At 44.3% G+C, this 26,199-nt stretch overlaps 1 protein-coding gene across 4 annotated transcripts in view; it reads left to right on the top strand.

The window, feature by feature from the left end:
* The window catches only part of LOC126089373 (uncharacterized), a 56,430-nt gene extending 30,548 nt beyond the window's left edge, over positions 1-25,882 (top strand). For 3 of the 4 annotated variants that reach the window (XM_049906906.1, XM_049906904.1, XM_049906907.1), the window contains exon 3: positions 23,795-25,882. In XM_049906906.1, the coding sequence (XP_049762863.1) occupies positions 23,795-24,790 (996 nt within the window). In that variant the 3' untranslated portion in view covers positions 24,791-25,882. The remainder of the gene's footprint in view (positions 1-23,794) is intronic. The other variant, XM_049906905.1, reaches the window with a different exon arrangement.
* The last annotated feature ends 317 nt before the right edge of the window (positions 25,883-26,199 follow it).

Below are 26,199 nucleotides of genomic sequence, written 5' to 3'. Positions count from 1 at the left end.
TATTAGATAGATATCCTGCGAATGGGTATGGATACCGTCCCTCAGGTTTTGCTGTAGTCATGTAGTAATCTTTATTACCTCACGCTTGGCAAAGATAGAGTATGCTTGCAAAGCGTGGCTCGTGAGGCATTCCCCTCCACTGAGCGCTTCCCCCTCCAACTCCACTCACGCTATGTCGTATGTCCTGACCAAATACACTCCTGGAAATGGAAAAAAGAACACATTCACACCGGTTTGTCAGACCCACCATACTTGCTCCAGACACTGCGAGAGGGCTGTACAAGCAATGATCACACGCACGGCACAGCGGACACACCAGGAACCGCGGTGTTGGCCGTCGAATGGCGCTAGGTGCGCAGCATTTGTGCACCGCCGCCGTCAGTGTCAGCCAGTTTGCCGTGGCATACGGAGCTCCATCGCAGTCTTTAACACTGGTAGCATGCCGCGACAGCGTGGACGTGAACCGTATGTGCAGTTGATGGACTTTGAGCGAGGGCGTATAGTGGGCATGCGGGAGGCCGGGTGGACGTACCGCCGAATTGCTCAACACGTGGGGCGTGAGGTCCCCACAGTACATCGATGTTGTCGCCAGTGGTCGGCGGAAGGTGCACGTGTCCGTCGACCTGGGACCGGACCGCAGCGACGCACGGATGCACGCCAAGACCGTAGGATCCTACGCAGTGCCGTAGGGGACCGCACCGCCACTTCCCAGCAAATTAGGGACACTGTTGCTCCTGGGGTATCGGCGAGGACCATTCGCAACCGTCTCCATGAAGCTGGGCTACGGTCCCGCACACCGTTAGGCCGCCTTGCGCTCACGCCCCAACATCGTGCAGCCCGCCTCCAGTGGTGTCGCGACAGGCGTGAATGGAGGGACGAATGGAGACGTGTCGTCTTCAGCGATGAGAGTCGCTTCTGCCTTGGTGCCAATGATGGTCGTATGCGTGTTTGGCGCCGTGCAGGTGAGCGCCACAATCAGGACTGCATACGACCGAGGCACACAGGGCAAACACCCGGCATCATGGTGTGGGGAGCGATCTCCTACACTGGCCGTACACCACTGGTGATCGTCGAGGGGACACTGAATAGTGCACGGTACATCCAAACCGTCATCGAACCCATCGTTCTACCATTCCTAGACCAGCAAGGGAACTTGCTGTTCCAACAGGACAATGCACGTCCGCATGTATCCCGTGCCACCCAACGTGCTCTAGAAGGTGTAAGTCAACTACCCTGGCCAGCAAGATCTCCGGATCTGTCCCCCATTGAGCATGTTTGGGACTGGATGAAGCGTCGTCTCACGCGGTCTGCACGTCCAGCACGAACGCTGGTCCAACTGAGGCGCCAGGTGGAAATGGCATGGCAAGCCGTTCCACAGGACTACATCCAGCATCTCTACGATCGTCTCCATGGGAGAATAGCAGCCTGCATTGCTGCGAAAGGTGGATATACACTGTACTAGTGCCGACATTGTGCATGCTCTGTTGCCTGTGTCTATGTGCCTGTGGTTCTGTCAGTGTGATCATGTGATGTATCTGACCCCAGGAATGTGTCAATAAAGTTTCCCCTTCCTGGGACTATGAATTCACGGTGTTCTTATTTCAATTTCCAGGAGTGTATTTCGATTCACTTGTTCACCAGCAGTCTAGTGAGGCAACGCGAAAAGAAAGAATACTGAAAATATTATTCCAGTACGAGTTGGAGATTAAGTACTCGTTTGTAAATAATTCTGACGAAAAACTCCAATAGCTATATGTACAAAATGCTTACCATAAATCAAAACAATCTTTCTCGATATTTCTCTTCATGAAGCAACACACGGGCATTACTCGCATGACAAATGGTGTGCTTTACTGGATAACTTCAAAATAAATAATAAAAAATAAAATGAAGGTTTCCTGAACCATCAAGTCCAGAAGAAAAATTTTTTAAGTACATTGCATGCTGATTGCTCATAATTAGCAAATGCCCAGAAACGTTTCAGCGACGTATTATGTGTAAAAAAAAATGTGCACTAACAATGACAAAAACATTTGGTTAAGACTATGCCGAAGAACACTTTAAAACTACTGCTTTGTACACAAGTCTGCTTTGTACACAAGTCTAATGGGATCTAGCAAAAAAGAAAGAAAAGAAAAGAAACTGAACAGTTTAATTTGCAAACTGTTGGTATTATTCTTTGTGTGGATGAAGTACTGATTGAACAGGTCTTAGTCAGCTGCTAATTTTATTCAAATAATAATAAATGACTTTCTGTGCATGAAGTGTTACTCACTTTAATTCCATTGCTCAGAACAAAAGGTGTGGATATTTTCAAAAACAGTGTTGACAAAATTGGTGGTTTTAAAGAATATTATGCAGTGTCTATTGATGGTGCATTGGGTATGTACCCTCTGCTCTGTCAGGTGGCTTCTGGAGTATTGATGTTTGCATTAATCATCTGGAACCATCCCCGCTCCACCCCACCTTAAAAAAAAACTTTTACAGATTGCAAATAAAGAAGTAATCAAGTAATATGGGGTACTGCGGAATTTGGGAGTAAACTGAAGGATTCACTCTTCTTTTTTTTAAAGAAAAAGCAAAAGAAAAAAAAAAAGAAAAGGGAGAATTTCAAACAGACTTTACAAATCATCTAAATGAATTGTATTTGCATTTGCAAGGGAAGAAATGCACTATTTATAATAGGTTTGCAGATGTTAATGGATTCTTGTGTAAACTTATATTGTTTACATAACAACTAAATATGGGAAATCATTTCCCAAGTTGCTGTGAACTGAAACAAGAAGACGTCATCATCATCATCATCATCATCATCATTTAAGACTGATTATGCCTTTCAGCGTTCAGTCTGGAGCATAGCCCCCCTTATACAGTTCCTCCATGATCCCCTATTCAGTGCTAACATTGGTGCCTCTTCTGATGTTAAACCTATTACTTCAAAATCATTCTTAACCGAATCCAGGTACCTTCTCCTTGGTCTGCACCGACTCCTCCTACCCTCTCCTGCTGAATCCATGAGTCTCTTGGGTAACCTTGCTTCTCCCATGCGTGTAACATGACTCCACCATCTAAGCCTGTTCGCCCTGACTGCTACATCTATAGAGTTCATTCCCAGTTTTTCTTTGATTTCCTCATTGTGGACACCCTCCTTCCATTGTTCCCATCTACTAGTACCTGCAATCATCCTAGCTACTTTATATCCGTAACCTCAACCTTGTTGATAAGGTAACCTGAATCCACCCAGCTTTCGCTCCCATACAACAAAGTTGGTCGAAAGATTGAACGGTGCACAGATAACTTAGTCTTGGTACTGACTTCCTTCTTGCAGAAGAGAGTAGATTGTAGTTGAGCGCTCACTGCATTAGCTTTACTACACCTCGCTTCCAGTTCTTTCACTATGTTGCCATCCTGTGAGAATATGCATCCTAAGTACTTGAAACCGTCCACCTGTTCTAACTTTGTTTCTCCTATTTGGCACTCAATCCGTTTATATTTCTTTCCCACTGACATTACTTTCGTTTTGGAGATGCTAATCTTCATACCATAGTCCTTACATTTCTGATCTAGCTCTGAAATATTACTTTGCAAACTTTCAATCGAATCTGCCATCACAACTAAGTCATCCGCATATGCAAGACTGCTTATTTTGTGTTCACATTTGGTCAGGTGATTACAGGGTTATAAATACAAAATCAAATAGGGGTAATGCAGGAGTAGGTTTAATAATGAATAAAAAAATAGGAGTGCGGGTTAGCTACTACAAACAGCATAGTGAACGCATTATTGTGGCCAAGATAGACACAAAGCCCATGCCTACTACAGTAGTACAAGTTTATATGCCAACTACCTCTGCAGATGATGAAGAAATAGATGAAATGTATGACGAGATAAAAGAAATTATTCAGGTAGTGAAAGGAGACGAAAATTTAATAGTCATGGGTGACTGGAATTCGTCAGTAGGAAAAGGGAGAGAAGGAAACATAGTAGGTGAATATGGATTGGGGGGAAGGAATGAAAGAGGAAGCCGCCTTGTAGAATTTTGCACAGAGCATAACTTAATCATAGCCAACACTTGGTTCAAGAATCATAAAAGAAGGTTGTATACCTGGAAGAATCCTGGAGATACTAGTAGGTATCAGATAGATTATATAATGGTAAGACAGAGATTTAGGAACCAGGTTTTAAATTGTAAGACATTTCCTGGGGCAGATGTGGATTCTGACCACAATCTATTGGTTATGAACTGCAGATTGAAACTGAAGAAACTGCAAAAAGGTGGGAATTTAAGGAGATGGGACCTGGATAAACTGAAAGAACCAGAGGTTGTAGAGAGTTTCAGGGAGAGCATAAGGGAACAATTGACAGGAATGGGGGAAAGAAATACAGTAGAAGAAGAATGGGTAGCTCTGAGGGATGAAGTAGTGAAGGCAGCAGAGGATCAAGTAGGTAAAAAGACGAGGGCTAATAGAAATCCTTGGGTAACAGAAGAAATATTGAATTTAATTGATGAAAGGAGAAAATACGAAAATGCAGTAAATGAAGCAGGCAAAAAGGAATACAGACGTCTCAAAAATGATACCGACAGGAAGTGCAAAATGGCTAAGCAGGGATGGCTAGAGGACAAATGTAAGGATGTAGAGGCTTGTCTCACTAGGGGTAAGATAGATACTGCCTACAGGAAAATTAAAGAGACCTTTGGAGAGAAGAGAACCACTTCTATGAATATCAAGAGCTCAGATGGCAACCCAGTTCTAAGCAAAGAAGGGAAGGCAGAAAGGTGGAAGGAGTATATAGAGGGTTTATACAAGGGCGATGTACTTGAGGACAATATTATGGAAATGGAAGAGGATGTAGATGAAGACGAAATGGGAGATAAGATACTGCGTGAAGAGTTCGACAGAGCACTGAAAGACCTGAGTCGAAACAAGGCCCCGGGAGTAGACAACATTCCATTTGAACTACTGATGGCCTCGGGAGAGCCAGTCATGACAAAACTCTACCATCTGGTGAGCACGATGTATGAGACAGGCGAAATACCCTCAGACTTCAAGAAGAATATAATAATTCCAATCCCAAAGAAAGCAGGTGTTGACAGATGTGAAAATTACCGAACTATCAGTTTAATAAGTCACAGCTGCAAAATACTAACGCGAATTCTTTACAGACGAATGGAAAAACTGGTAGAAGCCGACCTCGGGGAAGATCAGTTTGGATTCCGTAGAAATGTTGGAACACGTGAGGCAATACTGACCTTACGACTTATCTTAGAAGAAAGATTAAGAAAAGGCAAACCTACGTTTCTAGCATTTGTAGACTTAGAGAAAGCTTTTGACAATGTTAACTGGAATACTCTCTTTCAAATTCTGAAGCCCCCCTGCGGGTTCGGGGGTTAGAATAGGCCCGCGGTATTCCTGCCTGTCGTAAGAGGCGACTAAAAGGAGTCTCACATGTTTTGGCCTTATGTGATGGTCCCCTCTCGGGTTTGACCTCCATCTTTCTAAATTATTCCGAAGAGCGAGCCAATTGGGGAAGGGCGCCTTACGTGGTGCATTGTATCCGTCGTGCAATTAGACCTTTAGCCGGCTTTCACGTCGTTGCCATGGTGTCCCGCTCGTTTTCGATCTTTAGGGCGGGGATACGTCCCTGAGTGCGATTACCACGCTGCCCTCTGCAGTGTTTCTTTTAACTGCGGCGACGACCTTGGACAGTTTTGCACCTAAGATCCAGCACGGTAGCCAGTCCGTTGTGGTGGGGCCGCCATGTACCCTCTTGGTTGTAGCCCCCTGACAACACAGGGATCGCTCTACTGATGCCTGCGCCGTTAACTCCCCACGTATGCCAAGGAGTAGATGCCTATCCTCCTGGGGTATCAGGACTCCCGGCAACGGCCATCCTGCCAGGTGGCCTTTGCTGTGGCTGGGTGGCGCCCGTGGGGAGGGCCCTTGGTCGGAGTAGGTGGCATCAGGGCGGATGACCCGCAATGAAGCGTGGTACATCATCTCTCGCTGGCGGCCAGCCGCCAGCAGTCTCTAAGCGTTCTCGGGCTCAATTTAATGCTCAGAAGTAAGATCCGAAAACGTTCCCCTCCCTGGCCACGCCGTGGGAAGAGCGTAAGTCCCAGGATGGAGGTAACAGTTATTCGCCCCGATTCTTAGTTTGCACGAGAGCTGATGGGGAGTCTTTTCTCTCCACAAAGCCTCAGTTCTTCGTCGAGCATTTAGAGGACAAGTTTGGGGAGGTGGAGGGCTTGTCTAAAATGCGCTCTGGCTCAGTACTGATACAAACGGCATCCTCCGCCCAGTCACGCAGGTTACTTGCTTGTGACAAGTTGGGGGATGTTAACGTTACTATTACTCCACATAAGAGTTTAAATATGGTCCAGGGTGTTATTTTCCATAGGGACCTCCTTTTGCAGTCTGATGACGAGCTGCGCGCCAACTTAGAACGTAGAGGTGTTCATTTCGTCCGGCGCGTTCATCGGGGTCCGAGGGACAATCAGGTTGCTACCGGTGCCTTCATCTTGGCCTTCGAGGGTGATACGTTACCGGAAAAGGTCAAGGTGATGGTCTACCGATGTGACGTCAAGCCCTATATCCCTCCCCCGATGCGGTGCTTCAAGTGCTGGAAGTTCGGCCATATGTCTTCCCGCTGCACTTCCAGCCTCACATGTCGAGATTGCGGACGCCCATCTCATCCCGATACTCCATGTGCCCCGCCTCCCATCTGCGTCAACTGCGGGGAGCACCATTCACCTTGCTCGCCAGACTGCAGAATATTCCAGAAAGAGCGCAAAATCATGGAATATAAGACCCTGGACCGACTGACTTATACTGAGGCCAAACGGAAATACGACCGATTACATCCAGTGAGAATGACAACTTCCTACGCTGCTGTTACAACACCTGTGCTAGCCCCATCAGTTTCGCGCCTTTCGGCCGGATCGACGAGTGGTACAACTCCTCCTGCCCCCTTGCCAGTGGGGGGCTCTACCCACCCGATTGCTCCTGTGCCACCTACCTCAGGAGCAACACCATCCCCCCCATCGGGGACGTCGGTCCCCGCTTCTACGCCGGAGAAGTGTCCAACTTCTTCGGCTTCTCACGCTCGCAAGGGGTCCCTTGGGTCCCTCCCTTCCCAGGTTTCCACCGGCGGGAAGGCTGACGATAGACAGTGGCGTAAGTGCCCACAATCTGCAGGTCGAAGGGCTTCCCGATCCTCCTCAGTCCCGGAGACTGAATCAGTGAAGCCCTCCCAGCCAGTTAAACCCAAGGAGCAGCGTGAGAAATCAAAGAAGAGCAGCTCTAAGCCCAAGGAACGCGCGGTGGTAGCCACCCCATCGCAACCTTCTAGCTCTGCGTCTGAGGACGCGGTGGAGATTCTGGCGTCCGCTGAGGACCTCGATCTCGCCGGTCCCTCAGACGCCGTGAATAGCAATAGCACTAGCACGGGTGCTCAATCGGAGGCAGCAGGTGACCCAGCGGCGTAATCTGCCGTCCCAGTCCCGGCACGCCTTTCTCAGCCATGGACAAAACCATCCTCCAGTGGAACTGCAGCGGTTTCTTCCACCATCTAGCTGAGCTCCGCCAACTTATCAGCCTTCACCCTTTCCTCTGCATTGCTCTGCAGGAAACTTGGTTTCCAGCAATGCGCACCCCCGCCCTCCGTGGCTATCGGGGTTATTATAAGAACCGAGCAGCTTATGAAAGGGTGTCTGGTGGCGTCTGCATCTATGTCCTTAACTCACTTCACAGCGAGTCTGTCCCTCTCCAAACAGCTTTAGAGGCTGTCGCTGTTCGGGTGTGGACGCCACAGGCTGTTACCGTCTGCAGTCTTTACCTTCCACCGGATGGTGATGTCGCGCAGCATGTCCTGGCTGCGCTGATAGCCCAATTGCCGCCACCTTTTTTATTACTGGGCGACTTTAACGCCCATAACCCTCTGTGGGGTGGGTCAGTGGCAACAGGTCGAGGCGCCACCGTTGAGCATTTATTGTCGCAGCTCGATCTCTCGATTTTGAATGATGGTGCCTCCACACACTTCAGTGTGGCGCATGGCACCTACTCCGCCATTGACCTTTCAATCTGTAGCCCTAGCCTCTTACCATCTGTCCACTGGAGTGTGCATGACGACCTGTGTGGTAGTGACCACTTTCCGATTTTTCTGTCACTACCACAGCGTCACTCTTCTGGGTGCCCTAGCAGATGGGCTATGAATAAGGCTGACTGGGACTTGTTCTCCTCCACTGCCGCTATTGAGCCTCTCTCAACTGATGCCATTGATGTGGTGGTTACATCGGTCACCGCCGGCATCGTCACTGCCGCCGAGTCTGCCATTCCCCGTTCTTCTGGGTCCCCTCGGCGGAGGGCTGTGCCTTGGTGGTCGCCTGAGATCGCTGAAGCGATTAAGGATCGCCGGCGGGCACTCCAGCGTCACAAGCGACATCCCTCCATGGACCACCTTATCGCCTTTAAACGGCTGCGTGCGCGGGCCCGCCTCCTTATCCGCCAAGGCAAGAAGGAGTGCTGGGAGCGGTATGTGTCCACCATTGGACTCCATGTCACTCCATCGCAGGTCTGGGCCAAGATTCGACGGGTCTTCGGCTATCGGACCCCTGCCAGCGTCCCTGCGCTCTCACTGAATGGAGCAATTTGTACTGACTCCGACGTCATTGCAAACCGCTTAGCAGAGCATTTTGCTATGAGTTCCGCTTCTGCGAATTACCGCCAGGCCTTCCGCTCCATTAAAGAGCGGATGGAACGTCGGAGCCTTTCTTTTCGCACCAACGCTTCTGAACCCTACAACGCTCCATTCAGTGAGTGGGAATTTCAGAGTGCCCTTGCCGCTTGCCCTGATACCGCTCCCGGGCCAGATAGCATCCACTGTCAGATGCTGAAACACCTTTCAGTGGACTGCAAGCGACGCCTCCTCGACCTTTACAACCGTCTCTGGGTCGAGGGTGAGTTTCCATCGCAATGGCGGGAAAGTATTGTCATCCCCATTTTGAAACCTGGAAAGAACCCTCTGGAGGTGGACAGCTACCGCCCCATTAGCCTCACCAACGTTCTTTGTAAGCTTCTCGAACGGATGGTGAGCCGGCGCTTAAATTGGGTACTGGAGTCTCGGGGCCTTCTGGCTCCGTCTCAGGGTGGGTTCCGGAAAGGCCGCTCCGCCGCCGACAATCTGGTGAGCCTGGAGTCGGCCATCCGTACTGCCTTTGCCCGCCGTCAGCACCTGGTCGCTGTCTTTTTCGACATGCGGAAGGCGTACGATACGACATGGCGTCATCACATCCTTTCTACGCTTCATGGATGGGGTCTTCGGGGCCCTCTGCCGATCTTTATCCGCAATTTCCTGTCGTATCGTACCTTCCGCGTGCAAGTCGCAGCCTCCTATAGTTCCACCCACGTCCAGGAGAACGGTGTGCCACAGGGTTCTGTTTTAAGTGTCTGTCTGTTTTTAATAGCCATTAACGGGCTCGCTGCGGCCGTGGGAAATTCTGTCTCTGCTTCCCTGTATGCTGACGACTTCTGCCTTTATTACAGCTCTACTGGCATTGCAGCTGTTGAACGTCAGCTACAGGGCGCTATCCGTACGGCGCAGTCTTGGGCTGTAGCGCATGGGTTTCAGTTTTCGGCAGCCAAGACCCGCGTTATGCATTTCTGCCGGCGCCGAACAGTCCATCCTGAGCCGCGGCTTTATCTTGCTGACGAACTCCTTGCTGTGGCGGAGACCCACAGGTTTTTGGGGGTGGTTTTCGATGCCCGGTTGACTTGGCTGCCTCATATCCGGCAGCTTAAACAGACGTGTTGGCGGCATCTCAACGCTGTGAGATGCTTGAGCCACACCCGCTGGGGCGCCGACCGCTCTACCCTGTTGCGGCTCTACCAGGCGTTAATCCAGTCCCGTCTGGATTATGGGAGCCTGGCTTATGGCTCAGCATCCCCATCTGCGTTACGGGTGCTGGACCCAATTCTCCACAGTGGGATACGCCTTGCCACTGGTGCTTTCCGCACCAGCCCTGTGGACAGTGTGCTAGTGGAGGCAGGTGTACCCCCACTGCGGTTCCGGCGCCAACGTTTGCTGGCCGCTTATGCTGCCCATGTTCTAAGCTTGCCCGGGCATCCCAATTATCGTGTCCTGTTCCCGCAGTCAGTCGTCCATCTGCCAGACCGTCGGCCCCGGTCGGGTTGTCCGATCGCCGTACGCGTCAAGGAGCTTCTCTGTGGGCTTGGGTTTTTCCCAGCTCCACCTCCTTTCCGGGCGCCTCTGCGTACACCCCCGTGGTGTGTTCCTCGCCCTTGCCTTCGGCTCGACTTGGCACAGGGCTCGAAGGACTCGGTCCCTCCAGAGGCCTTCCGCCGCCGCTTTTATTCCATCCTGGCCACGTATCAGGGCTCTGGAATTGTTTACACCGACGGTTCGATGGTTGCTGGTCGTGTCGGGTATGCGCTAACTCTAGGGGACCATTCCGAACAACGGTCCTTGGCGGCTGGCTGCAGCGTTTACACTGCTGAGCTAGTCGCCATCTTTAGAGCCCTAGAGTATATCCGCTCCTGCTCAGGTGAGTCCTTCGTTATCTGTAGCGATTCCCTGAGCGGTTTACGAGCTCTCGACCAGTGTTTTCCTCGTTCTCGTCTGGTGATGGCTATCCATGAGTCCCTGCATACTCTTGCGCGTTGCGGCCGCTCTGTGGTCTTTGTGTGGACCCCCGGTCATGTCGGTATCCCGGGCAATGAACATGTTGACCGCCTGGCGAAAGAGGCCACGAATAAACCATCTCTGGATGTTGGCCTCCCAGAGGCTGATTTGCGGGCAGTCCTCCGCCGAAAAGTTTTTGCGCTTTGGGACGCTGAATGGCGCGATCGGATTACACCCAATAAACTCCGTGCCATTAAGGAGACGACGACTGTGTGGCGGTCCTCCATGCGAGCCAACCGCAGGGACTCAGTCGTCCTTTGTCGGCTCCGCATTGGCCACTCCCGGCTAACACACAGTTATTTACTGCGCCAGGAGGACCCTCCTGTATGTCGCTGCGGGGCGGCTTTGACGGTGGCCCACATTCTGTTGGCCTGCCCCCTTTTAGCTGTGGTCAGGCAGACATTTGCGCTGCCTGATACGCTCCCTGCCGTTTTATCCGATGACCCTGTTATGGCTGCCTTAGTTTTACGTTTTATTCGGGCAGGGAGTTTTTATTCTTTCCTCTGAGTGTTTGTTTTATTTTTTCTTTTGATTCTGGCCTTTGGCCTATGATTTTACACTGATCTTTTAATGTGTTTCTAAGTGGTTGGCTTTTCCTTTTTTATTTCTATGGTCGGCCAACCACTGTCACACTCTGTGTGGTTTTAGTTCGTTTTGTCTTGTCCTTGTCTCCGTTTCTTTTGTTCTGTATCGTCTGTGTCTATTCTGTTCCTCGTTTTTATTCTCTGTGGATGTTCTTTGTCTTTGGAAAAAGGGACCGATGACCGTAGCAGTCTGGTCCCTTTCATCCCCCAAACCAACCAACCAACCAAATTCTGAAGGTGGCAGGGGTAAAATACAGGGAACGAAAGGCTATTTACAGTTTGTACAGAAACCAGATGGCAGTTATAAGAGTCGAGGGGCATGAAAGGGAAGCAGTGGTTGGGAAAGGAGTAAGACAGGGTTGTAGCCTCTCCCCGATGTTATTCAATCTGTATATTGAGCAAGCAGTAAAGGAAACAAAAGAAAAATTCGGAGTAGGTATTAAAATCCATGGAGAAGAAATAAAAACCTTGAGGTTTGCCGATGACATTGTAATTCTGTCAGAGACAGCAAAGGACCTGGAAGAGCAGTTGAACGGAATGGACAGTGTTTTGAAAGGAGGATATAAGATGAACATCAACAAAAGCAAAACGAGGATAATGGAATGTAGTCAAATTAAGTCGGGTGATGCTGAGGGAATTAGATTAGGAAATGAGACACTTAAAGTAGTAAAGGAGTTTTGCTATTTAGGGAGTAAAATAACCGATGATGGTCGAAGTAGAGAGGATATAAAATGTAGACTGGCAATGGCAAGGAAAGCGTTTCTCAAGAAGAGGAATTTGTTAACATCGAGTATAGATTTAAGTGTCAGGAAGTCGTTTCTGAAAGTATTTGTATGGAGTGTAGCCATGTATGGAAGTGAAACATGGACGATAACTAGTTTGGACAAGAAGAGAATAGAAGCTTTCGAAATGTGGTGCTACAGAAGAATGCTGAAGATAAGGTGGGTAGATCACGTAACTAATGAGGAGGTATTGAATAGGATTGGGGAGAAGAGAAGTTTGTGGCACAACTTGACTAGAAGAAGGGATCGGTTGGTAGGACATGTTTTGAGGCATCAAGGGATCACAAATTTAGCATTGGAGGGCAGTGTGGAGGGTAAAAATCGTAGAGGGAGACCAAGAGATGAATACACTAAGCAGATTCAGAAGGATGTAGGTTGCAGTAGATACTGGGAGATGAAGAAGCTTGCACAGGATAGAGTAGCATGGAGAGCTGCATCAAACCAGTCTCAGGACTGAAGACCACAACAACAACAATATCTTAATCTCACCCAGCCAGTCTATTGTTTTCAACATATGATCCATAAATAATATGAACAACAGTGGAGACAGGTTGCAGCCTTGTCTTGCCCCTGAAACTACTCTGAACCATGAAATCAATTTACCGTCAACTCTAACTGCTGCCTGACTATCCATGTAAAGACCTTTAATTGCTTGAAAAAGTTTGCCTCCTATTCCATAATCTTGTAGAACAGACAATAACTTCCTCCTAGGAACCCGGTCATATGCCTTTTCTAGATCTATAAAGCATAGATACAATTACCTGTTCCACTCATAACACTTCTCCATTATTTGCCGTAAGCTAAAGATCTGGTCCTGACAACCTCTAAGAGGCCTAAACCCACACTGATTTTCATCCAATTGGTCCTCAACTAATACTCGCACTTTCCTTTCAACAATACCTGCGAAGATTTTACCCACAACGCTGATTAAAGAGATACCTCTGTAGTTGTTACAATCTTTTCTGTTTCCATGTTTAAAGATTGGTGTGATTACTGCTTTTGTCTAGTCTGATGGAACCTGTCCCGACTCCCAGGCCATTTCAATTATCCTGTGAAGCCATTTAAGACCTGACATTCCACTGTATTTTATGAGTTCCGCCTTAATTTCATCCACCCCAGCCGCTTTATTGCACTGCAATCTATTGACCATTTTTTCCTCTTCCTCAAATGTGATCCTATTCCATCATCATTCCTATCCCATTCTACCTCGAAATCTGAAACATTACTGATCGCATTTTCACCTACGTTGAGCAACTCTTCAAAATATTCCCTCCATCTGCCCAAGGCATCCACAGGATTCACCAGCAGTTTTCCTGACCTGTCCAAAATACTTGTCATTTCCTTCTTACCTCCCTTTCGAAGACTGCTAATTACACTCCAGAATGGTTTTCCAGCAGCTTAACCCGTAGTCTCCAACCTGTTTCCAAAGTCTTCCCACGATTTCTTCTTTGGTGCTGCAATTATCTGTTTGGCTTTGTTTCTTTCTTCAACATAACTTTCTCTGTCTACCTGGGTTCTGGTATGTAGCCATTTTTGATACGCCTTCTTTTTCCTTTTACAGGTTGCCTTGACTGTATCATTCCACCAAGCTGTTTGCTTCATCCTACTTTTACACACTACTGTTCCAAGACATTCTTTAGTCACTTCTAGTACTGTGTCCCTGTACCTTGTCCATTCCTTTTCCAATGACTGTAATTGACTACATTCAACTAACTGGTACCTTTCTGAGATCGCTGTTATGTACTTGTGCCTGATTTCCTTATCCTGAAGTTTCTCCACTCTTATCCTCCTACATATGGACCTGACCTCCTGCACTTTCGGCCTCACAATCCCAATTTCACTGCAGATTAAATAATGATCAGTGTCATCAAAGAATCCCCTGAATACACGTGTGTCCCTCACAGCCTTCCTGAATTCCTGATCTGTTATTATATAGTCAATGACAGATCTGGTTCCCCTGCCTTCCCAAGTATACCGGTGAATGTTCTTATGTTTAAAAAAGGAGTTTGTGATTACTAAGCCCATACTGGCACAGAAATCCAAGAGTTGTTTCCCGTTCCTGTTGGCCTCCATATCCTCTCCAAATTTACCCATAACCTTTTCATACCCTTCTGTTCGATTTCCAATCCTGGCGTTAAAATCACCCATGAGCAGAACACTGTCCTTGTCCTTTACTCTAACAACTACATCACTGAGTGCCTCATAAAAACTATCCATCTTATCTTGATATGCCCCTTCACAATGCGAATATACTGACACAATCCTAATTTTCTTGCTAGACACTGTCACATCTATCCACATCAGTCATTCGTTTACATACCTTATTGCAACTACGCTGGGTTCCATTTCTTTCCTGATGTAAAGCCCTACACCCCATTGTGCTATTCCTGCTTTGACTCCTGACAGGTAGACCTTGTATTCTCCCACTTCCTCTTCTTTCTCACCTCTTACCCGAATGTCACTAACAGCTAAAGCGTCCAGCCCCATCTTACTTGCAGCCTCTGCCAGCTTTGCCTTCTTCCCAGAGCAGCCCCCATTGCTATTAATAGCTCCCCATCTCATTACCATTTGTTTGCCAAGTCGTATCTTAGGAGTCCCTGGTTTGTCAGTTAAGAGGTGGTACTCCGTCACCTCCAAAGGTCCGAGGCATTTTGCTCTGATTATTGCCAGCATCATGTTTAAAGTACCAGGGAAGCAGGTTGCTAGCCTTACTTGCCCCCGAGTCCCATTGGGTTTTACCCCTAACGGCTGAGGGACTAACCGGTGGATTTGGTAGTCTTTGCCGTATGAGCACAAAGGTGACCACGACTCAGAATATGTCCGAGATGCCCAGCCTTATTCCAAAGTAACTGGTATCCCGACTGTCAGGACCACTTACTTGGCCACTCATACGTTGCCCGTGGTTCACGAACTAGGACATGACTACAGGAACCCACACCATGAACCTACAAGAATATGTGGCGGAAAATTTTCAAAACTTACTTCCGTTGTTGAAGAAGTCTCCAGTGAGTTGCATAGTCATTATTTTTAGTCGGATTATGGTAAATGAAGAAGGCACAACCAGCGAGAGAGAGAGGGGGGGGGGGGGGGGGGAGAGAGAGAGAGAGAGAGAACGAACAATCTTTAATACTACAATGAAAATTAGTCTCAGAAGTGTGTTAAGTGGTCCTCAAGAAGTAGTGTGCAGTTTACAAAACAGAAAGAGATGCTGCGCTGTTTTTGAATTCATGGCACAAGATAGGAGCTAGCAAAACTCACCCTTAAAGCAAACTCATTTTCTCGGGCCAACACATGTATGTGAAATATATTTTCGTCAGTGAAGTATGTTAATTTTACCAAGCGTAATGCAGTGACAAATGAAGTCATCGGAACATCAACTTTTTCTCAGTTCAACTTCTGTTACCCTGTCTCTTGTTTCACTACATTCCATACAGACTGAAGTCTGTTGTCAGAATTACTGATTTCTCTCATAATATATGGTTTCTTTACTTGTTCTTACCGAGAGAACTATTTTTTTTTTTTTTTCACTACATATTTTAAGCCCCCCCCATGAACCATGGACCTTGCCGTTGGTGGGGAGGCTTGCGTGCCTCAGCGATACAGATGGCCGTACCGTAGGTACAACCACAATGGAGGGGTATCTGTTGAGAGGCCAGACAAACGTGTGGTTCCTGAAGAGGGGCAGCAGCCTTTTCAGTAGTTGCAAGGGCAACAGACTGGATGATTGACTGATCTGGCCTTGTAACAATAACCAAAACGGCATTGCTGTGCTGGTACTGCGAGCGGCTGAAAGCAAGGGGAAACTACGGCCGTAATTTTTCCCGAGGGCATGCAGCTTTACTGTATGATTAAATGATGATAGCGTCCTCTTGGGTAAAATATTCCGGAGGTAAAATAGTCTCCCATTCGGATCTCCGGGCGGGGACTACTCAAGAGGATGTCGTTATCAGGAGGAAGAAAACTGGCGTCCTACGGATCGGAGCGTGGAATGTCAGATCCCTTAATCGGGCAGGTAGGTTAGAAAATTTAAAAAGGGAAATGGATAGGTTAAAGTTAGATATAGTGGGAATTGGTGAAGTTCGGTGGCAGGAGGAACAAGACTTCTGGTCAGGTGACTACAGGGTTATAAACACAAAATCAAATAGGGGCAATGCAGGAGTAAGTTTAATAATGAATAGGAAAATAGGAAAGCGGGTAAGCTACTACAAACAGCATAGTGAACACATTATTGTGGCCAAGATAGACACGAAGCCCACGCCTACTACAGTAGTACAAGTATATATGCCAACTAGCTCTGCAGATGACGAAGAAATTGAAGAAATGTATGATGATATAAAAGAAATTATTCAGATAGTGAAGGGAGACGAAAATTTAATAGTCATGGGTGACTGGAATTCGAGTGTAGGAAAAGGGAGAGAAGGAAACGTAGTAGGTGAATATGGATTGGGGCTAAGAAATGAAAGAGGAAGCCGCCTGGTAGAATTTTGCACAGAGCACAACTTAATTATAGCTAACACTTGGTTTAAGAATCATGATAGAAGGTTGTATACATGGAAGAACCCTGGAGATACTAGAAGGTATCAGATAGATTATATAATGGTAAGACAGATTTAGGAACCAGGTTTTAAATTGTAAGACATTTCCAGGGGCAGATGTGGACTCGGACCACAATCTATTGGTTATGACCTGTAGATTAAAACTGAAGAAACTGCAAAAAGGTGGGAATTTAAGGAAATGGGACCTGGATAAACTGAAAGAACCAGAGGTTGTACAGAGTTTTAGGGAGAGCATAAGGGAACAATTGACAGGAATGGGGGAAAGAAATACAGTAGAAGAAGAATGGGTAGCTTTGAGGGATGAAGTAGTGAAGGCAGCAGAGGATCAAGTAGGTAAAAAGACCAGGGCTCTTAGAAATCCTTGGGTAACAGAAGAAATATTGAATTTAATTGATGAAAGGAGAAAATATAAAACTGCAGTAAATGAAGCAGGCAAAAAGGAATACAAACGTTTCAAAAATGAGATTGACAGGAAGTGCAAAATGGCTAAGCAGGGATGGCTAGAGGACAAATGTAAGGATGTAGAGGCTTATTTCACTAGGGGTAAGATAGATACAGCCTACAGGAAAATTAAAGAGACCTTTGGAGATAAGAGAACCACTTGTATGAACATCAAGAGCTCAGATGGAAACCCAGTTCTAAGCAAAGAAGGGAAAGCAGAGAGGTGGAAGGAGTATATAGAGGGTCTATACAAGGGCGATGTACTTGAGGACAATATTATGGAAATGGAAGAGGATGTAGATGAAGATGAAATGGGAGATACGATACTGCGTAAAGAGTTTGACAGAGCACTGAAAGACCTGAGTCGAAACAAGGCCCCCGGAGTAGACAACATTCCATTGGAACTACTGACGGCCTTCGGAGAGCCAGTCCTGACAAAACTCTACCATCTGGTGAGCAAGATGTATGAAACAGGCGAAATACCCTCAGACTTCCTGAAGAATATAATAATTCCAATCCCAAAGAAAGCAGGTGTTGACACATGTGAAAATTACCGAACAATCAGTTTAATAAGTCACAGCTGCAAAATACTAAAACAAATTCTTTACAGACGAATGGAAAAACTAGTAGAAGCCGAACTCTGGGAAGATCAGTTTGGATTCCGTAGAAATACTGGAACACGTGAGGCAATACTGACCTTACGACTTATCTTAGAAGAAAGATTAAGAAAAGGCAAACCTACGTTTCTAGCATTTGTAGACTTAGAGAAAGCTTTTGACAATGTTAACTGGAATACCCTTTTTCAAATTCTGAAGGTGGCAGGGGTAAAATACAGGGAGCGAAAGGCTATTTACAATTTGTACAGAAACCAGATGGCAGTTATAAGAGTCGAGGGACATGAAAGGGAAGCAGTGGTTGGGAAGGGAGTAAGACAGGGTTGTAGCCTCTCCCCGATGTTATTCAATCTGTATATCGAGCAAGCAGTAAAGGAAACAAAAGCAAAATTCGGAGTAGGTATTAAAATACATGGAGAAGAAATAAAAACCTTGAGGTTTGCCGATGACATTGTAATTCTGTCAGAGACATGTCCTGAGGCATCAAGGGATCACAAATTTAGCATTGGAGGGCAGTGTGGAGGGTAAAAATCGTAGAGGGAGACCAAGAGATGAATACACTAAGCAGATTCAGAAGGATGTAGGTTGCAGTAGGTACTGGGAGATGAAGAAGCTTGCACAGGATAGAGTAGCATGGAGAGCTGCATCAAACCAGTCTCAGGACTGAAGACCACAACAACAACACATATTTTAATTCCTCTAGTAATCCAAGGTTTTTTTATAAGGTTGTTTAATGTAATTCCTGATTAGAAAAGCTGTTTTCAAATGTTGTTGTTGTTGTTGTTGTTGTTGTTGTTGTAGTCTTCAGTCCTGAGACTGGTTTGATGCAGCTCTCCATGCTAATCTATCCTGTGCAGGCTCCTTCATCTCCCAGTACCTACTGCAACCTACATCCTTCTGAATCTGCTTAGTGTATTCATCTCTTGGTCTCCCTCTACGATTTTTACCCTCCACACTGCCCTCCAATGCTAAATTTGTGATCCCTTGATGCCTCAGGACATGTCCTACCAACCGATCCCTTCCTCTAGTCAAGTTGTGCCACAAACTTCTCTTCTCCCCAATTCTATTCAATACCTCCTCATTAGTTATGTGATCTACCCACCTAATCTTCAACATTCTTCTGTAGCACCACATTTCGAAAGCTTCTATTCTCTTCTGGTCCAAACTATTTATCGTCCATGTTTCACTTCCATACATGGCTACACTCCATACAAATACTTTCAGAAACGACTTCCTGACACTTAAATCTATACTCGATGTTAACAAATTTCTCTTCTTCAGAAACGCTTTCCTTGCCATTGCCAGTCTACATTTTATATCCTCTCTACTTCGACCATCATCAGTTATTTTGCTCCCCAAATAGCAAAACTCATTTACTACTTTAAGTGTCTCATTTCCTAATCTAATACCCTCAGCATCACCCCACTTAATTCGACTACATTCCATTATCCTCGTTTTGCTTTTGTTGATGTTCATCTTATATCCTCCTTTCAAGACACTGTCCATTTTGTTCAACTGCTCTTCCAAGTCCTTTGCTGTCTGTGACAGAATTACAATCTCATCGGCGAACCTCCATGGATTTTAATACCTACTCCAAATTTTTGTTTTGTTTCCTTTACTGCTTGCTCAATATACAGATAGAATAACATCAGGGAGAGGCTACAACCCTGTCTTACTCCCTTCGCAACCACTGCTTCCCTTTCATGCCCCTCGACTCTTATAACTGCCATCTGGTTTCTGTACAAATTGTAAATAGCCTTTCGCTCCCTGTATTTTACCCCTGCCACCTTCAGAATTTGAAAGAGAGTATTCCAGTCAACATTGTCAAAAGCTTTCTCTAAGTCTACAAATGCTAGAAACGTATGTTTGCCTTTCCTTAATCTTTCTTCTAAGATAAGTCGTAAGGTCAGTATTGCCTCACGTGTTCCCACATTTCTTCGGAAGCCAAACTGATCTTCCCCGAGATCAGCTTCTACCAGTTTTTCCATTCGTCTGTAAATAATTCGTGTTAGTATTTTGCAGCTGTGACTTCTTAAACTGATAGTTCGGTAATTTTCACATGTGTCAACACCTGCTTTCTTTGGGATTGGAATTATTATATTCTTCTTGAAGTCTGAGGGTATTTCACCTGTCTCGTACATCTTGCTCACCAGATGGTATAGTTTTGTCAGGACTGGCTCTCCCAAGGCTGTCAGTAGTTCTAATGGAATGTTGTCTACTCCGGGGGCCTTGTTTCGACTCAGGTCTTTCAGTGCTCTGTCAAACTCTTCACGCAGTATCGTATCTCCCATTTCATCTTCATCTACATCCTCTTCCATTTCCATAATATTGTCCTCAAGTACATCGCCGTTGTATAGACCCTCTATATACTCCTTCCACCTTTCTGCTTTCCCCTCTTTGCTTAGAACTGGGTTTCCATGTGAGCTCTTGATATTCATACAAGTGGCCCTCTTATCTCCAAAGGTCTCTTTAATTTTCCTGTAGGCTGTATCTATCTTACCCCTAGTGAGATAAGCCTCTACATCCTTACATTTTTCCTCTAGCCATGCCTGCTTAGCCATTTTGCACTTCCTGTCGATCTCAGTTTTGAGACGTTTGTATTTCTTTCTGCCTGCTTCATTTACTGCATTTTTATATTTTCTCCTTTCATCAATTAAATTCAATATTTCTTCTGTTACCCAAGGATTTCTACTAGCCCTCATCTTTTTACCTACTTGATCCTCTGCTGTCTTCACTACTTCATCCCTCAGAGCTACCCATTCTTCTTCTACTGTATTTCTTTCCCCCATTCCTGTCAATTGTTCCCTTATGCTCTCCCTGAAACTCTGTACAACCTCTGGTTCTTTCAGTTTATCCTGGTCCCATCTCCTTAAATTCCCACCTTTTTGCAATTTCTTCAGTTTTAATCTACAGTTCATAACCAATAGATTGTGGTCAGAGTCCACATCTGCCCCTGGAAATGTCCTAAAATTTAAAACCTGGTTCCTAAGTCTCTGTCTTACCATTATATAATCTATCTGATACCTTTTAGTATTCTCTGTGCAAAATTCTAACAGACGGCTTCCTCTTTCATTTCTTAGCCCCAATCCATATTCACCTACTATGTTTCCTTCTCTCCCTTTTCCTACTGTTGAGTTCCAGTCACCCATGACTATTAAATTTTCGTCTCCCTTCACTACCTGAATAAATTCTTTTATCTCATCATACATTTCTTCAATTTCTGCGTCATATGCATAGCTAGTTGGCATATAAACTTGTACTACTGTAGTAGGCGTTATCTTCGTGTCTATCTTGGCCACAATAATGTGTTCACAATGCTGTCTGTAGTAGCTTACCCGCACTCCTATTTTTTTATTCATTATTAAACCTACTCCTGCATTACCCGTATTTGATTTTGTATTTGTAACCCTGTGTTCACCTGACCAGAATCTTGTTCCTCCTGCCACCGGTCTTCACTAATTCTCACTATATCTAACTTTAACCTATCCATTTCCCTTTTTAAATTTTTTAACCTATCTGCCCGATTAAGGGATCTGACATTCCACGCTCCAATCCGTAGAACGCCAGTTTTCTTTCTCCTGATAACGACGTCCTCTTGAGTAGTCCCCGCCCGAAGATCCGAATGGGGGACTATTTTACCTCCGGAATATTTTACGCAAGAGGACGCCATCATCATTTAACCATACAGTAAAGCTGCATGCCATTAGGAAAAATTACGGCTGTAGTTTCCCCTTGCTTTCAGCCGTTCGCAGCACCACAACAGCAAGGCCTTTTCGGTTAATGTTACAAGGCCAGATCAGTCAATCATCCAGACTGTTGCCCCTGCAACTACTGAAAAGGCTGCTGCCCCTCTTCAGGAACCACACGTTTGTCTGGCCTCTCAACAGATACCCCTCCATTGTGGTTGCACCTACGGTACGGCTATCTGTATCGTTGAGGCACACAAGCCTCTCCACCAATGGCAAGGTCCATGGTTCATGGGAGGGTTTTCAAATGATATGAATTTATTATGGAGTAGATTCAATTTTATATCAGCATTTGGTTTACTATAAATTTCATCGCAGGTTACACACAGCCTGTAAACTGTTTTGGATATTTGTCTTGGAATCATTAACTATTCTTACTGATTTCCACCGAGGGGAATATGTACTGTAAAGTACTGTCTTATTTATCCTAAGTAATTGTGCATCATGACCAGAGAGAATTTATTACTGGGTATACAGTTATTTTCTTGCTTTGAGCTTCATCAAATAAAACATTTGAGTTCTACTGTCTTTATCTGCCTGTGTTGGAAAGTTAATACAGAGATTAAATAATAAGATCCAAATATGGGTTTTAGATAATTTTTCCTATCAGAATCCTTTCAAAAATTTACATTGTAATCACCATATAATGTTAACTGCTTGTTGCTCTCTGAGAGACAACACAGTAAGGATGCAACATGCCTCACAAACAGTTAAAAATGTCCCAGTAGCGATCTATACACAGTAACCATTAAAAGTGGAATATTTTTCAGTATTAATTCACAAGTGCACATGTCTGTGTGCTAATCTCTGCAAAATCCACTTATTTCAATGCTTTTGAACTTGTGTTCTGTTTTAATACATTGCCAGTAACAATTCCTTCATGAGTACAAGGCTACAGTGTAATCTTTTGTATTTAACTTCTCTAACAGATTGACAGAGAAGGGTTTGTTAGCAAGTCTGAGTATTATCTTGATGATGTCAAACAATGGAGAATCCAGGATGGAATGTAACAATGTTATGAGAAGGAAAGTTGCATCTCACCATACAGTGGAGATGCTGAGTCACAGATAGGCACAACAAAAAGACACACAATTAAAGCTTTCGGCCATTGTCCTTCATCAACAATAGACACATGTACGCACGTGCGCTCACATGCACTCGCGCAAATGCAACTCTCGCACAAGACTGCAGTCTCGGGCAACAGAAACCACAAAGTGTGCGTGTGCGCGCGCATGCGTGTGTGCGCGCACACATGTTATGTGGGTCTATTGTTGATGCAAAAGCTTTAATTGTGCCTTTTTGCTGTGCCTATCTGCAACTCAGCATCTCCGCTATATGGTGAGTAACAACGTTCGTTCTCATAATATTATCATCTTGACATGTGACATATGTGCCACATTTGTAATGTGCTGGAAATAATGTTTGAGTTTCCATTTTTACCAATATGACATTTTGTTCTAATGTGTAACAGCAGTGAAAATTTGAACATTCTGACTTCCAGTGTTTTAGTCACCTAATGTAATGACATGCTCAGTGACCATGTGACAATGTTCCAATGGTGCACTATAATGAAAACTAAAAGGAATAATTACTATAAACTGTGTAAATAGGGGGAATGTTGGAGTAATAGATTTATAACAGTTTCCAAAACTGTTAACACTTACCATAGTATCTGTTATTATATGTTACTTCAGTGTTTAGAAAAGTTATATTTTTGTATTAATATCTATCAGTATTGTTCTTCACTGTTGTTATTATAGGGTGTGAGACAAAAATTACATTCTCCTTCCTCTTTTTGAGGTGGGATTTGGTGAAGTTTTTCAATCAGTTTAGAGATGCAGAGCAGCTGAAGTAGCAAGAGAAGAGGAATACCAGCTCTTTTACTTCTCTTGTTTCTTTTTCCATAACTGCTGCAGAGAAGCTTTTCATGTTAGTTGTGCCTGTAATTACATGCTACTGTAACACTGCATGCCACATGATTCACTCTTGTTCAACAAAGGAGCTATGGCTGCTTTTTTTTTTGTTACAGCATTGTTTGAACACAAAGCTGAGTTAGCAGATGTTGAAGCAAATATACTGTGACCTTAAAATGTTCAGATTTCTACCAACTTAGAAATAATGCAGCATGTATAGTTGGAAAACTGCACAGTTAAGTTAGACTGTACTTTCATTACTTAAAACTCCACAGTCCCAGCCACCACTTTTGCTGTTTATTTGTGAGTTTTCACCTTTTTGCACTCCATAAGTTTCAAGATCAGTTCAGGTTTTTTACCAGGTACAGAGATGCATATCCTATTTCCTTTGCTCTTTGTGGACTGGGTATTGATCTGTTTGTGTAGTGTATTGTGTAATTTTTCTTGTCCTTTTTTTTAGCAGGAGTATGAAGCTGAAGATGAGGAACCATATGTTGATTATGAACTTCATAGAGTCGATGGCAGAAATCGATACCGTGAATCCTCGAGAAGTCCTGTGTTGAATAGAAGACCCATAAATCAGCGTGCTGCAGTCACGGAGGAATACAGGATTTGTAGAGAGAGCAATGACTCATTTCATCCTAAAGTTTATGTTCCAGAATATCAGGATGATGGGAATCTTAAATATGAACAAAACAATGCCTTAAAAGAGTCAGTGCAAGGTAAAGACAGTAGAAACCTAAAAATGCCTTTGACTGTAGCTTTTTCATTAGTAATAGGTTTCTGTGTAGTCTATGGAACTTTTTTTGCAAGTTCTTCTGAAGAAAATAGTTATACAGGCTTAGAAAATATAACTGCAGCAGTGAAAAATGCATTGTCACGATTTGAAAATATTCCAGAGGATGTTGAGTTTCAGCTTTCTGCCGGTATACGTAATGTATTGGAAAGTGACCCTACCAAACCTGCAATTTTTGTTCTCCTCCACAATAACACTAGTGAGGGACCTTTTTGCCTGGCAAATGCTATTGGTAATCTTGCAATGAAATACTTAGAATCAGATGAAGAAGTTCCTCTCATTTTAAAACCTGATGAATTGTTGCAGAATGAAAATATGTCTAGGGACTATGGGTGGATTATAGACCATTACAAACCTCGTATTGAGAAACACCGTTCAGTAATAGTTAACAATTTGCAGAATTTTCCTGGCAGAATGGCCATGGCTTTTCATTTCTTATGTGATGTAGAAAACCCTGTAGTTCGAAAGGCCCTATTTCTTTTTACATTACGTGTTCCAAATGTGCACAGTAGGAAGGTGGTGGAGCAAGCAGAAAATGTGATGCACAATATTTGGAGAGAAGAAGTTGATAATGATCAACGTCAGGCTCTTATAACACGCTTGACAGAGGATGTAATTTCTTTGCCACTGAACATATTACACAATGGAGCATGTCCCTGACTGGATAAGTATTACTCCAAATTGTGAAATCTGTAAATTTGGAGTATTGTTTAATACTTATGAGTTGACTAGAATCAGTGTTGTGAAAATAATATATTTTAGAATTTTTTCTGCAATTTGTGAATCTGTAGGAAGATACTTTATTGGTGCATATTGTTTTATTTGTTAGTTTTCTTTACAACAACAAAATATTTGCACTAAGGTAGGATCATATCTTAGATTACAAATTTGAACAGTATCCTTTCTTTTTATTTCTGAAAAATATTAGACGGTGTATGATAATAATGTTTAATCTGTGTCTATTAGTACCATCATGTACTGGATTAGTGATTCAGTGTAATTTTCAGCTGTAATCAGAGATAAACTTGACACACTCAGCATAACATTATACTGATCCCATGGAAAAGAAAAGCAAAATACTGTGAAGATATCGGTGTTGGATATGTTACCACAGCTCTTTTATTAATTGTGCTTAGCTTACCTGTTTACATTATTATGAAGACATGTTACATTTATCACAAGATTTTCAAATAAGATTTGATTGCATACCTTTTTTGTGGCACATACTGTATTTTGTCATTACCGGCTTTTTGTTTTTCATTTATTTAGGTATTCACAATTGCTTGCAAAAATGCAGAAACTTGTCATCCTATATTATTGTTGTTTCATATATCACACATTGATTCTATTCCACTTTATGAAATGAAATTGCACAAAGGACAAATATTATAATAGGACTAATGCTTATATTGTGTTTTGTAATCATGATGTATTTCTGTAGCATGTTATTCTTCCACAACTTTTGCTACTTTGCGAGGTGAATGTTTTGTGCAAATGAAATCATCTGGCATGTGGGCTAAACAGTTTACTTTGCCCTCTTATTGTAATCGTTTTGCTATGATATTTGGGTGCTGGAGAAATATATTAAAATGATATTTGCTAAACAAAAGACAGACAACACTGGAAACAAAAAAACTTCATTCTGATTTCTATCATCTTAGCAGTCTTTTTCACATTGTATTTAAACTGTAAATTTATCACAATAAAGTGTTATAATGTTTACGAAGAGCAAGCAAATTAAGCTTGTACAAAGGTGATTTGTTAATAGATTTTAATCTACAAAATCCTATGAAATTATATGGAGTTCATCTGACAGAAGCAAAACTGATGCATGTTTTAGCATTCATAATGAAAGCAGGTGCATTCAGCAGTGTTCAATGATGCTGGCATGAACACCCTGAGGGAAAGCAGTATTGGAGTACTAGTAGTAGTAGTAGTAGTAGTAGTAGTAAGAGGAGAAGGAGGAAGAGCTGCTTTGTTACTTCATTTATCACATTTATAAGAACATAATTTAAGTATATAGACTTTATTCAGGCAGCTCTTCTGGACAAGGATGGGACAGCTAGTGT

This window comes from Schistocerca cancellata, chromosome 1 (assembly GCF_023864275.1).
Source record: "Schistocerca cancellata isolate TAMUIC-IGC-003103 chromosome 1, iqSchCanc2.1, whole genome shotgun sequence".
NCBI lineage: Eukaryota > Metazoa > Arthropoda > Insecta > Orthoptera > Acrididae > Schistocerca > Schistocerca cancellata.
The sequence above is the reverse complement of the archived record's forward strand: the minus strand, read 5'-3'. Positions and strand labels throughout refer to the sequence as shown.